This window comes from Piliocolobus tephrosceles, chromosome 2 (genome assembly GCF_002776525.5).
Source record: "Piliocolobus tephrosceles isolate RC106 chromosome 2, ASM277652v3, whole genome shotgun sequence".
NCBI classification, from domain to species: domain Eukaryota; kingdom Metazoa; phylum Chordata; class Mammalia; order Primates; family Cercopithecidae; genus Piliocolobus; species Piliocolobus tephrosceles.
Genome location: NC_045435.1, coordinates 114,821,400 through 114,836,147, shown reverse-complemented (window position 1 = coordinate 114,836,147; position 14,748 = coordinate 114,821,400). Strand labels below are relative to the sequence as shown.

At 37.9% G+C, this 14,748-nt stretch overlaps 1 protein-coding gene across 2 annotated transcripts in view; it reads left to right on the top strand.

The window, feature by feature from the left end:
• FNDC3B (fibronectin type III domain containing 3B) overlaps window positions 1-14,742 on the top strand; it is a 362,808-nt gene extending 348,066 nt beyond the window's left edge. For both annotated transcript variants that reach the window (XM_023213445.3, XM_023213446.2), the window contains exon 26: window positions 14,211-14,742. In XM_023213445.3, coding sequence (XP_023069213.1) covers window positions 14,211-14,522 — 312 coding nt within the window. In that variant the 3' untranslated portion in view covers window positions 14,523-14,742. The remainder of the gene's footprint in view (window positions 1-14,210) is intronic.
• The last annotated feature ends 6 nt before the right edge of the window (window positions 14,743-14,748 follow it).

Below are 14,748 nucleotides of genomic sequence, written 5' to 3'. Positions count from 1 at the left end.
AGAAGCTCTTTAGCTTACTTAGATCCCATTTGTCAATTTTGGCTTTTGTTACCATTGCTTCTGGTGTTTTAGTCATGAAGTCTTTACCCATGCCTATGTTCTAAATGGTATTACCTAAGTTTTCTTCTAGGGTTTTTATGGTTTTAGGTCTATGTTTAAATCTTTAATCCATCTTGAGTTAAATTTGTATAAGTGGTAAGGAAGGGGTCCAGTTTCAGTTTTCTGCATATAGCTAGCCAGTTTTCCCAACACCATTTATTAAATAGGGAATCCTTTCCCCATTTCTTGTTTTTGTCAGGTTTGTCAAAGATCAGAGGGTTGTAGATGTGTGGTATTATTTCTGAGCCCTCTGTTCTGTTCCGTTGGTCTATATATCTGTTTTGGTACCAGTACCATGCTGTTTTGCTTACTGTAGTCATGTAATATAGTTTGAAGTCAGATAGCGTGATGCCTCCAGCTTTGTTCTTTTATGCTTAGGATTGTCTTGGCTATACATGTTCTTTTCTGGTTCCACATGAAACTTAAAATAGTTATTTCTAATTCTGTGAAGAAAGTCAGTGGTAACCTGATGGGAATAGCATTGAATCTATAAATTACTTTGGACAGTATGGCCATTTTCATATTGATTCTTCCTATCCATGAGCATGGAATGTTTTCCATTTGTTTGTGTCCTCTCTTATTTCCTTGAGCAGTGGTTTGTAGTTCTCCCTGAAGAGGTCCTTCACATCTCCTGTAAGTTGTATTCCTAGGTATTTTATTCTCTTTGTAGCAGTTGTGAATGGGAGTTTGCTCATGATTGGGCTGTTTGTCTATTATTGGCATATAGGAATGGTTGTGATTTTTGCACACTGATTTGGTATCCTGAGACTTTGCTGAAGTTGCTTATTAGCTTAAGGAGTTTTGGGGCTGAGACAATGGGGTTTTCTAAATATACAATCATGTCATCGAGGGGAAGTAGTCTTAACCTAACTACTGAAGCCTACATTCTGTCTACCTTTTTTGTAGAAGTAATGGAAGGTTAAGGGAGATGATGCATAGGCCCTGGAGGCCTATGATTCAGAAGCTCTAAGTCATGCATGTCACCCTTTAGTGTCAAAGGAATCACCTGGGAATCTGTTAAAATGCAGATTCTGACCTGGTAGGTCTTCGGTGGAGATTCACCCTCCCAGGTGACACTGACATTGCTGATCCATGGACCGTAATTTGTGTAGCAAGGCTCTGTAGATCACATAATAAACCCATGTAAGAGAGAATGCAGTTGGAATATAGCCAGATAAGAAATTAGTTTTATCATGCTTCATAGCCCTTGTTGATTCTTAATTCTTCCAAAGAAGAATCAGATCACTGACTCTGAAGGATTTAGATACTCTGCAGGCTTTCGTAATAGTCCCTAGAACGTGTTTTTGTCAGATCAGAATATAAATATTATGTATTCCATTAGGAAAGCTGAGGTGCATTCTTCATCAGCACTTTTAGTAGGGGCATTCATTTATATCAAACATAAATGCCACCTGTTTTCTGAAACACTAGCATAATTTATAAAAAACTTTGTTCAGTTCCAAATACACAAGTAGAAAATCATTTGATTCAGAGTTTCCGCTAAATTGCTCATTGGTGTTTGCTATATGATAAAGAATATTGGCAAATAAAATGTGTTTAAAAATAAAAGGTAATTTTGGACATTTTGCTGTACTTTGTTATGATGTATCCGAAAAACGATTGAATTGTTTTAAACAAAAAACTTTATCCTAAGTATGACATCTACCAGCGTCAATTAGCATCAGTGGATGATGTCACCAAAGTTTCCATGATTCCTCTTAAATAAGAACAAAAACACTGTGGTTCCTTTTATTTTTGAATCTCATTTTGTACAATATATTCCATTTCAGAGTAAATAACTTACATGTGTAATTGTTTCATTTTACCAGAAAGATATGATTGGTTTCAGGGTCTTAGCTCAAATAGAGAGCAGAGAATTTATTCTGTTCCATAGCAATGTGAAAGTAGTTAAAATGAGGTGTTAAGAAATTTTACAACATATCATTTGATGCTCAACGATAATTCATTTCCCAGCAGTACATTGATCACACATTTGTTATTGTATTGTAAAAATGTTTTATTCTACGTGCCATGTTTTCCACGTGTTCTTGGAAAAATGTTCTGCTTCCCAAAGCACAGTGTATGCTGTTTTCTGTTGAAAAAAGCAGCATCGTTTTCTTGATATCTATACACATCAGGCATTGCCAAACTATAGGAGAATCTATTCAGTAATTTAGATTTTATTGGCAGATGGTCTGTTTTGAATCTGTTGTCTGTTTAATGTTACATATTTAGACCCGTGGCCATATAAATGCTAATATACTAATGCATAATCATGTGTATGCCACAGAATATTTTTCTTATTGTAACCAGTTATAAACAAAACATTTCTTGTTGTAAACAGGTGAAAGAGAATACAGTACTGTATGGCAGGCTCAGTAGATGAGGGTTAGCATTCTCCACATGCCCATGTGCTTCCTGCATTTACCAAGAAATGATTAAGGAGAATAGTGGTACATGAAAAGCCACAGTTGAGTCAGGGACAATTTGTACTGGTTTCTTTTTTTTTCTTGGACTTCTCCCTATTCAGCAAACATTAACTTAAACATGATGTTTTAGTACTTCGTTCATTGTTCTGGACATGAGCTAGGGAATGAAACATATTTATGTGTGCAGAATAATGGTTAAAATAATTATAGTTCAAGGATAACAGGCAACGGGCTTTGAATTTATAGAGGCAAAGCAAAAGAAAATGAGAGGTAATTATTGCTATACATCCACCACAGCGGAGCTACAGGCTCACTGTGCATACCTCAATTATAGCACTAATCAGACAGGACCCACTAATACATGGGCTTGTGTTATTCATTTTTATTTTTCCAGTACTGGCACATAGTTTGGCACTCAGTAAATGTTTCCTGCATGCGTGAAAGACACAGTTTCAAAGCACCAGGGTTATTTATACCTGCAGTGGTGAGGAGAGTAAATTTCAGCATAGAAAGAAAAAAATCACCCCTAATAGGATAATATCCTCTTCCCCCACGCTCTTTTTTGGTTTTTTTTTTTTTTTTTTGGACAGAGTCTCACTGTGTCGCCCAGGCTGGAGTGCAGTGGCGCGATATCGGCTCACTGCAACCTCCGCCTCCTGGGTTCACGCCATTCTCCTGCCTCAGCCTCCCGAGTAGCTGGGACTACAGGCGCCCACCACCATGCCCGGCTAATTTTTTGTATCTTTAGTAGAGACGGGATTTCACCGTGTTAGCCAGGATGGTCTCGATCTCCTAACCCCATGATCCGCCCTCCTCAGCCTCCCGATGTGCTGGGATTACAGGCGTGAGCCACTCTGCCCGGCCCCTCCCCCAAGCTCATTTTTATAGGCAACATATGACAAGGGCCATGGCCTTTTCTGATGTTTTGCTTGAAGCATCAACTCTAACTTTGCCTTGGTTCTAGGTGATTCGCTTTCTGTTGTTCAAGTGTCACGATGTGGAACAAGCGACTGATTTTAATTATTAATCTATTAACTTGACGTATTAAATTATTACTCAAATTTTACTCTTCATTAGATTGCATGCATATTTGGTTTGCCTTTTGCCATTTAATAAACATTCCAAGCGCAGCTTTTTCTCCAAGAAGCTTAAAACTTCTTTTCAAACAGGATTAACTGTCAAGTATTCTTTAAAAGAATGAAAATTGTGTCTATATGCATGTGACTTCTTATTTTGCACAAGATATGGCATAGACAGTTTCATGCATAATAAGAAGTAAAGCAAAACAATTCATATTCATATTCCTGTTCAGGCAGCAATAACTTTTACAAGAAGTATTGAATATAAGCATTGAAGACAAGGAAAGGATCAACAAATCGTGAGAAATTATTACCTATTGGCAGTCAAAATTTATGAAAAATTACTGAAGTTCTTGGTGCTCAGATTTGTTTCATAAAGAAAACCTCTGAAGTATCTAGAAATCTATAAAGCTCCACATTTAATTTGATGGTATTTCTGTATCAATATATTTTTATCTTGTATCATTCTTAGAATATAGTATCAAGGCGTGCATTGATTCTACATGGTATCACAAAAAGTACCACAAGGAAAGATCTTCTCTTGACCAAAGTATTTTAAAGTCTTGGGAGTCTGCAACACATCCTGGCTGGAGCCTCCATTTTTTTTTTTTTTTTTTTTTTTGAGATGGAGTCTTGTTCTGTCACCCAGGCTGGAGTACAGTGGCATGATCTCGGCTCACTGCAACCTCTGCCTCCTGGGTTTAAGTGATTCTCTTGTCTCAGCTTCCCAAGTAGATGGGATTAAAGGCACCTGCCACCATGCCAGGCCAATTTTTTGTATTTTTAGTAGAGATGGGATTTCACCATGTTGGCCAGGCTGGTCTCGGACTCCTGACCTCAAATGATCCACCTGCCTCAACCTCCCAAAGTGCAGGGATTACAGGCGTGAACCACCATGCCCAGCCCCTTCATCATATTTTTTTAATGACTTTCAACTCATTTCCCTAATACAGAAATTAAACAACGAGGCTATGACTGTCTCATAGCACAGTTTTTTATTTCTGCATGAATAAAGAGTCAAATTTAGAACAAAGTAAAAATAGATCAAGATAGACCTCTTTAAAAACCATCATTTATTTTACTGATTCTTAGTTTGTTTTAGTTTTATAGGTTCATTTAAGTATCTGAAAGCTGTGACCCCTTATATCAGAAAAATTCCCATACATGTACCCATACCTCTCCTTAAAATTTCATGTAAAATGAAATGATAGTCACTTTCATGGAGTCCAGGTACAGGACCCCTGGTTTATTGAGAAACTGTCAGGTGTTTTACATTGTGAGGGATTCCTGGGTAGTCTTCTAAGAGTTTATAGGCCCATTGGGTGAAAACCCCCAGGAAGCAGTTCAGTAACGGTACCCTTGCCTGTCATATTTGGCTCAAGGACAAAGTTACCTGCCCAACATTATGCCCTCAATAGAGGGGGCCTGCAGGTTAGCACATTTCCCCTTGAGCCTGGTAGGCATAGTAGGGGAGACATGGGGACAAGTCTTCCTCCCATAGTCATGTAATTATTGAGGAATTAATTCACCTACCTGAGTCTTGGCTTTCTCATTGTAACTCTAACTCCGATGGTTACTGTGAGCATTCGATCATTCAGTCATGAGAAGGAGCTGTACAGATGACAACATCGTGCAATTATATCTCCCTTTCAGTCCTTGGGAGGGGTGACATTAGTAAAGAGATGAAGGTAAGCCTCCAGCAGCCGAGCCTGCACTGTTCTCGCCACCCTTCCCAAAAAGCTTCCTGTTATTTACAGGATTTCAACTGTGCAGCATGTTATTTTGAATTAAGGGTTATGGATTCTTCATTTCAGTTGTCTGGGTATTACTTTAAATCCTCTCATTTGGAATAAACATGTCAAGATTACTTTAAAATATATTGTTCATGAAATCAAGAACAGAAATAGTCTTTGTAAAAATAATAATACTTCTATACTTATTACAATATTATGATTGGTTACTTCAATAAAAAACATCTCAAATGGAGCCGTGCCGTTTAAATTGGATTGAGTCAAAAGGAAAAGCCCATAATGGTGCCTTTGTCAAAATGAATGAAAACAAAGGGACACAAGGCATGGCCTGCTGCCCTAATGCGCAGAGCTGCACAGTCCTGGGACAGGCACAGCTGTATATGGCAGGCCTGGCAACGTGGTGATTTTTGTGACATCATTAGTTCCTAAGTACTGTGGGTTGTAAGTGTCTGTGGCCATGCCTGGACACCAAGTCAGCATCATGAGGCTCCCTTCTGTTTGACTTCTGCAAGTCCTATATTTGTAGGCCCCAAGGGTCCCTGGCTCCAAGCATTTGTCCTAGAGTGTTACACATGATTCCTGCAAGGGGGGTGCAGGGAAAGTACAATCAAGTAGCAATATAATATGTCATGTTGACATTTCTTAGATGCCTACTACATTCCAAGCCCCATCCTAGGAGGTTGCTACATGTTATCCCACTTAATCTTAATGCGTAATCCCATAATCACATGAGTCTGTTATCTTCATGTGGGGGTGGGGTATGTTTCTCATCTGCAGAAAGTTATCACCTTCAAGGGACAGGTATTACAAAGATGTTGAATTAATTTTCAGTTATTTGGGGTTCTTAATCGTATCTGGGGCTTTTGGATCTCATATTTTAGTTTTAAAACCCCATCAGTTTATAGTTAATAACATAGGTTTACAAGTGTAATAACTCAAAAATTTATTTCATTTAGTTGTATAAAATATGATTGGCTTATTCCCCATGCAACCATTTAGTTAAAAAAATTGAGACATTACATTTCATTTTAAAGCTCGTCTTTGTTACTTTCTTTGAACCTGAAAAATCCTTAATCTGTTACTCTAAAAAAATCTTCACTGAGATGTGACTGACCTCACCACACTGGTCTGTGTGAATTTGCTGGCTTTTAAGGACATTATAGTCACAGCCAAGATAGACAAGCTATGAAGTATGTGTGCTCTCACATTTACGTATTTATACAACTAGAAGAGTATTTGCAAAGTTTTAATATTTGGATCACTTCAAAAACTATTAGAACATACTAGAAAAACTATTCACGTGTTGGGGGTGGCTCATGCCTGTAATCCCAGCACTTTGGAAGGCCGAGGCGGGCAGATCACAAGATCGAGAGATAGAGACCATCCTGGCTAACACAGTGAAACCTTGTCTCTACTAAAAATACAAAAAATTAGCCGGTCGTGGTGGCGGGCGCCTGTAGTCCTAGCTACTCGGGAGGCTGAGGCAGGAGAATGGCATGAACCCAGGAGGCGGAGCTTGCAGTGAGCGAAGATCACCCCACTGCACTCCAGCCTGAGCGACAGAGCGAGACTCTGTTTCAAAAAAAAGAAAAAAAGAAAAGCTATTCACTTGCATAAAATATACTAGAAACTCCTTATTTTCTATCAATAGACTCCATTTTTTAATGCACCTATACCAAACTCTCTCTTGCCCCTGTGGTCTGTGTGTGCATCTGAATGCTTACTGTTCACATTTACTTGTTAGTTTCTGTTTTCAAACACTGTGGTATCAGAATGTCTACTCTTTGAGTATTTGAGGGTTCTCATTAGAGAACATTCACTGAGCATCTACTTTGTTCAAGCCATTGTGCTGGTTGCTGTGGAGATATGGAAATAATAGAATACTGTCTCACTCAATATATTTATCTTAAATGTAAAAAAGATAATGTTAACATTGTGTTGGCAAAGCTTGTGAAAGAGGGAAGCTGTTCCTATTAAAATAACAAGAATAGCTAAAAGAAAAACATTTACAAATTAAAAGCTAACTTTTGATTAGGCTTTTGTTAAGAAAGTTCCCTTCAGTTAGCTATTCATATTATTTTACTATGTTTTTTGCCTCATGGTACAAGAAAAGTAGGATTCCTTTATTTTTAAAATACATTTTCAGATATCTTCCACTCTACAAAGTTAAAGTTGGGAAGTTTCATTAAAATTAATATATGAAGTCTTTGTTCAAGAGTCTCTAAATTGGGTTTCTAGGAAATTAAATATACGTTTGGGCTCACTTTTTTTGTTTTTAATCTTACCAGGGTTTGTCTTGAACTCCTAACCTCAAATGATCCTCCCGTTGAGCCCACTTTTTAAAAAAGAATGTAGCCATACAAATTCTGGAAACTATAGAAATAATTAAAATAGATATAAATGTACATTTATATTCACTTTCCAGAAGTCTCTAAAACATTTGTGGGGATAGGTTATTAAGTGGTTTTGTACAGCGACGTCATTGTTTGATGGCAGAAATTAGAGGCCACATCACAAAAACACTGTCCAAGTGTTTAGCAGAAACTGAGCAGGGAGCTGCTTTCAATAACATCATAAAAGATAGTGTTTTCCTTTATGAAGCAGCAGGAGCCATGGTAGGATGATTTAGAAGGTCTTTCATGGAAATACCAGGGAGTTAGCAGCAAAATATGGGAAGACAAAGTCAGAGGCCATGAAACCTGGACACAATGTCACACTGTAGTCATTAGAAGAGGAGTAAAGTGAAGGACAATAATGGAACAGGCAGAGCTGGGGCAATTTCAGTGGTGAGGGTCAGTGTTTGAGTTGGAAGTGGGATCTCATCTGGGATCCAAACTGCCCTTATTTGCTAAGAGACTTTAAGAAATTAACAGCCTTTCTGAGCCTTAGTTTCTTCATCTCTAAAATGAAAGTAATGATATTACCTGACAGCATGATTAAGAAGATTAAATTCAATAAAGCAGACTTACCCTCCAGCATATTCCTTTTGCAAAGCATTTTCCACATCCATTTTCTCGATTGATCCTCAACCTCCTTTGGAGTAATATTACTATTAGGTACTGGTTGTAGCTCTGTGTTAAAGATGAGAAAACTAAGGCACAAAGCTGTTACTTGCATGAGATCGCGGACCTAGTAAGTAGCAGAGCAAGGACTTCGAGTGAAATCCTGATTCCAGTTTCTGTGCTTGAGAAAAGTCTTCTTAATCCTTCCTAGTGCCAAGTCACACCAGCCAGACCCAGCTCCCAGGATTGCACAGAGAAAAAGAACTCTTAATGACTACGTTATTTGACCCTTTGATAATCAGGGTAAACAAATATTTCAAGAGGTGTCACCTGCAAAAGAATCAGTGAAAGAGGTATATCAGAAAACTTTGCTCAGATGTCAGCTTTTCTCCAGCTTGATAAACATCCCAGCATTAACTTATCACCACCATAGAGTGTCAGAATAAATTGTATACCTGTGACTTTGAAGATAGGGAAACCATCTTCAAAGCCCAGATGGCAAATGTGGAAGGACTTGCTTTATCAACCTGGTATAGTCCCAGAGGTTGCAAATTATCCCCTTCATTAACAGTTTCCAAGAAAAGCATTCTATACTTAAGAAATTAAATATAAATTATTAAGAAAATAAAGAACATTCACAACTAAAAGCTCTGTTTAAAGAAAAAAAAAAATGGCTGTTGTTTTCCTGAGACCCCTCACATGTTGGGAAATAACTTACAGAGAGGCAGTTTCCTTGTGGTGTAGTCTGAACTCTTAAATAGCTGGCTGTGTATGGATTGGGGCAGTCACCATAACAATGGGCTCATCTTCAAACATTCATTTAGATTCATCATTGGAACTGTGAACAGTGAGAAAGGAATTGTCTCTCAGGACCGTGTGGGGTTTGCTTACAGCTCTTCCTAGTTGCTGCAGCCTAGGCTATCTGTAACTCAAAACAGCTATGGCACATGCCACAATTTTAAGAAACAAGATAACTCACCAGGAGGAATGTGCTTAAAATCTTATAAAAAGAATAACAAAAGCAAGATAAATCTGGAAAAGAATAAGTAGTAAGCAGAATTGGTTGTCTGGAGTTTAGTCATTAAGCAAAAATATAATAATAAGATGCTTGAAGTAAAGTTTGAAAATAAGGGAGGAATCTCTTTAAAAGGGTAACTACCAGGTGAACATTGGAAGCCTGGCCTCGATTCCAAATCATAAGATCCTTTTGCTGTCTTTCAATCTGGACCCAACACTAAATTCATGTCCAGTGCACTTGTATTCACTAATGGAATGTCCTGTTTCTTGGTGGAAGCTTACACAGTGGGCTTTAGAAACATGTAGTAGAGACATTTATAGATTCCCACTAACTAAATAGCTGGCAAGTTTTTCAAGCAAAGTTGAATTTGTTGGAAATTCATTTCTAGGGTATTTGTATTAATAGGCAGAATTATTTGGATTGAAGTCACCAATAAAAAGGCATAAAGTAACTGGATGCATTTTTTCTTTTTCTTTTTGAAACAGAGTGTCACTCTGTCTCCCAGGCTGGAGTGCAATAGCACAATCTTGGCTCACTGCAACCTCCACCTCCCAGGTCCAAGTGATTCTCCTGCCTCAGGCTCCTGAGTATCTGGGATTAAGTAATCTGGGATTACAGGCATATGCCATCCCACACGGCTAATTTTTATATTTTTAATAGAGATGAGGTTTCATCGTGTTGGTCAGACTGGTCTTGAACTCCTGACTTCAGGTGATCCACCCACCTCGGCCTCCCAAAGTGCTGGGATTACAGGCATGAGCCACCATGCCCAGCCATGGATTTTTTTTTTTTAAGACCCAACAGTATGCTACCTACAAGAGTCACCTCACTTTTAAGGACACACATAGACTGAAAGTGAAAGGTTGGAAAAAGATACTCCATGCAAATAGAAACCAAAAGAAAGCAGGGATAGCTAAATTTATGGAGACAAAATAGACTTTAAGTCAAAAACTATAAAAAGGACATTATATAATGATAAGAGCATCGATTCCTCAAGAGGATGTAATAGTTATAAATATGTATGCACCCAACATTGAAGCATCTAAATACATAAAATATTGAAGGATCTGAAGGGAGGGATAAATTGCAGTACAATAATAGTAGGAGACTTTAATAAACATTGGACTTGAACAAATTAATAAACATTGGACTTGAACAATACTGTAGACCAAATGGGCCTAATTGATGTTTCATCCAACAGCAACTAGTATGCACATCCTTCTCAAGCATACATGGAAGATTCTCCAGGATAGATCAAATGTTAGTGCACAACACAAGCCTCAGCAAATTTTAGAAGCCTGAAATTATATCAAGTGTCTTTTCAGACCACAGTGTTAAGAAACTAGAAATCAATACCAGAAGGAATTTTGGAAAATTCACAAATACATGGAAATAAAAAACATGCTTCTGAACAACAAATGGGTCAATGAAGAAATTAAATGGAAGTTTAAAAATCTTTTGAGGCAAATGGAAATACACCGTATTAAAATGTGTGGGATACGGCTGGGCGCGGTGGCTCACGCCTGTAATCCCAGCACTTTGGGAGGCCAAGGCTGGTGGATCACAAGGTCAAGAGATCAAGACCATCCTGGCTAACACGATGAAACCCTGTCTCTACTAAAAATACAAAAACTTAGCCGGGCGTGGTGGCGGGCACCAGTAGTCCCAGCTACTCGGGAGACTGAGGCAGGACAATGGCGTGAACCCGAGAGGTGGAGCTTGCAGTGAGCCAAGATTGTGCCACTGCACTCCAGCCTGGGCGACAGAGCAAGACTCTGTCTCAAAAAAAAAAAAAAAAAAAAAAAAATGTATGGGATACAGCAAAAGCAGTTCTAAAAGCAAAGTTTAAACACCTACATCAAAAAGGAAGAGAGATCCCAACCTAACATTATACCTCACGGAACTGCGGGGAGGGAGAAACTAAGTCCAAAGTTAGCAGAAGGAAAGAAATAAGATGGAAACAGAAATAAACAAAGGAGACTAGAAAAACAGTACAAAGATCAACCAAACTAAGAGTTGTTTTTTTTGAAAAGAGAAAATCAACACATCTTTAGCTAAGCCAAGAAGAGACAAAATCAGATACCACAGAAATACACAGGAACATTTGAGACTATTAGGAATATATATATGCCAACAAATTGGATAACCTAGAAGAAATGTATAAATTTCTAGATATATGCAACTTACCAACACTGAAGAAATAGAACATCTAATAGACCAATGGGTGAGGAGATGAAGTCAGTAAGTTTTCCATCAAAGAAAACCCTAGGACCTGATGGCTTCATGGCTGAACTCTACCAAATATTTAAATAACTAATACCAGTCCTTCTCAGATTCGTTCAAAAAAGTAAATGAGGAGGAAATACTTCCAGACTCTTTTTTTGCAAGGCCAGCATTATCCTCATACCAAAGGCAGGCAAGGACATTACAAAAAAAAATAATAATAAATTACAGGCCAATATCCTTTATGAACATAGATGTAAAAATCCCCAATATAATACTAGCAAGCCTAATCCAACAAATTCAACAATACATTAAAGGATCGTCCACCACGATCAAGTAGGATTTATCCCTGGGATGCAAGGATGATTCAGCGTACCCAAATCGACAAATGTGATACATCATTAACAGAATGAAAGCCAAAAACCATATAATTATCTCATTAGATACAAAGAAAGTGTTTGACAAAATTGACAAGTTTATTAAAATAGTTTGCTGAGTTATTTTTCAGTTCTAAATGTCAATAATAATAATAGCTAACTCCTACTGTGCACTAACTTCATACCAGGTGTGTTTTAAGCACTTCACAGGTATTAACTCAGTGCTACTTAGATAGAGTTCCATTAATTTTATTTTCTTTTTTAATTAGCCAAATCGCTGACTGATTTGGTTTTGTTTCAGCTATTTTTTCTATCCATTGACTCTAATATAAGCCATAAATTTTTATGCAATTTTAATCTGATTATCATTTCCTCTTAAGTTTTTTGAGGATTGGTTTCATTTTGCTAGAAGAACCTTGTGAGACCTTCTTCCTCCATCCCCCTTCAGAGACTTTTGTTAGTTTCAGTCAACCAAAATGTGATAATGTCTAAGTAAACTGGTCATTTTCAAGTTTCTATAATCGTAAGCCTCTTGATGATTAGTGTTAACAAACAGGAAGAAAATATCCCAGATTCTTAATAGAAGAAATCAGATTTGTCATACAGAGATGGAAACTCAAGACAGACCACCAAATTATTTAAATGTTAGTTTGTGATAAAGTGGGCTACATCCAAAAAAATTCCTCAGGAAAACAATTAGGCATGCCAGAAAACTGGGAGAAAATATTCTCAACACATATATCTGTATAAGGACTTATATCCAGATCACATAGCAAGGCCCTGCAAATTAATAAAAGTCAAGCAAATTGCAAATTAAAGATAGGCAAAAGACTTGTACATACTGTTCACAGAAGAAGGTACATGAACAACCAGTAAGCACGTGAAAAGATGTGCAGCATCTTCAAGCATCACAGAAATGCAGCCGCGGCACCATTCACACCCACTAGGATAGCTAAAACAGAAAAGACTGACGATCAGTGTTGATGAGGATGTGGTGCAGCTCAGACTCTCATGCTGTTAATGGGAGTGCAAAGGGATACAATCTCTTGGGAAAACTGTTCCTTGTGAAGTTAACTATAGAACTACTCTATGACCCAGCACTTCCTTGTATTTACCCAGAAAAATAAGTTCTCAAAATTTGAACAAAAACATTCATAGCATTCTTATTAATAGTATTTTTATTATACGAAACCTCCAAGCTGGAAATAACCCAAATGTCCACTGAAAAGAAAATGGAGGAATTGAGGTATAGTCATAAGGAACTACTGCCAAATAGCTCGATAACATGAGTGAATCTCATAGGCGCAAGGGAGTGTGTTCTGCGTGATTCCATTTATGTGAACTCCTAGTACAAGCAAAATTAATTACAGAATTAGAAGTCAGAATAGTGTCTACCTCTTGGGGTGGAGGTAGGATATCTTGAGGAGAGGCGTTTGTAGTGTATCCAGTTGTCAAAAAATCATCCTGCTGGAAAATTTCCATTTTGTTTGCTCAGTTTTTAATCGTTTCCATTTTAAAGCGTTAACTTTGTTCTTGGGACCAAAAACATAGAGCTATTTGTATTATGACATCTTCTGATTTATAGTCTAAATCAGGAGTCCCCAACCCCCAGGCCGGATACCAGTACTGGTGAGTGGCCTGTTAGGAACCAGGCCACACAGCAGGACGTGAGTGGCGAGCTGGAGCATTGCTGCCTGAGCTCCGCCTCCTGTCAGATCAGTAAGGCATTAGATTCCCATAGGAGCACGAACCCTATTGTGAACTGTGTATACAAGGGATCTAGGTTGTGCGTTCCTTATGTGGATCTAACACCTGATGACCTGAGGTGGAACAATTTCATTTCGAAACTACCCCTGTCCATGGAAAAATTGGTCTGTACAAAACCAGTCCCTGGTGCCCAAAAGGTTGGGGACCACCGACTTAAATTATAAAATTTAGCGAGATGCATCTTTACTACTTAAAATGTGAGCTGCATTTCTAGTCAGTGCCTTATCTCCTTCTGTCAAAGTTTGAGTCACTGGATTTTACATTGTTTCATTCAAAATGTGTTGGAATACCCTTTTTATGGTGTGAATACACATTGAGAGAAATACATTTTTATATCATTTCTGTTACGAAAGAGTGAAACTGAATGTAAACCAAGAGTGAATGGAGTGAATCTAAACCAAGATTATTCTAGAGACAACAGTGTTGCTATTAATTAATTAACTAGAACTCTTTCTTTTCCTGAAGGTATACAAGGGAGAAGAAGCCACATTCCAAATCTCAGGCCTCCAGACCAATACAGACTACAGGTTCCGCGTATGTGCATGTCGTCGCTGTTTAGACACCTCTCAGGAGCTAAGCGGAGCCTTCAGCCCCTCTGCGGCTTTTGTATTACAACGAAGTGAGGTCATGCTTACAGGGGACATGGGGAGCTTAGATGATCCCAAAATGAAGAGCATGATGCCTACTGATGAACAGTTTGCAGCCATCATTGTGCTTGGCTTTGCAACTTTGTCCATTTTATTTGCCTTTATATTACAGTACTTCTTAATGAAGTAAACCCAACAAAACTAGAGGTATGAATTAATGCTACACATTTTAATACACACATTTATTCAGATACTCCCCTTTTTAAAGCCCTTTTGTTCTTTGATTTATATACTCTGTTTTACAGATTTAGCTAGAAAAACATTGTCAGTGTTTTGGTGCACCTTTTTGAAATGCAAAACTAGGAAGAGGTTAAACTGGATTTTTTTAAAAAAAAAAAAAAAAAAAAAAAAAAAAA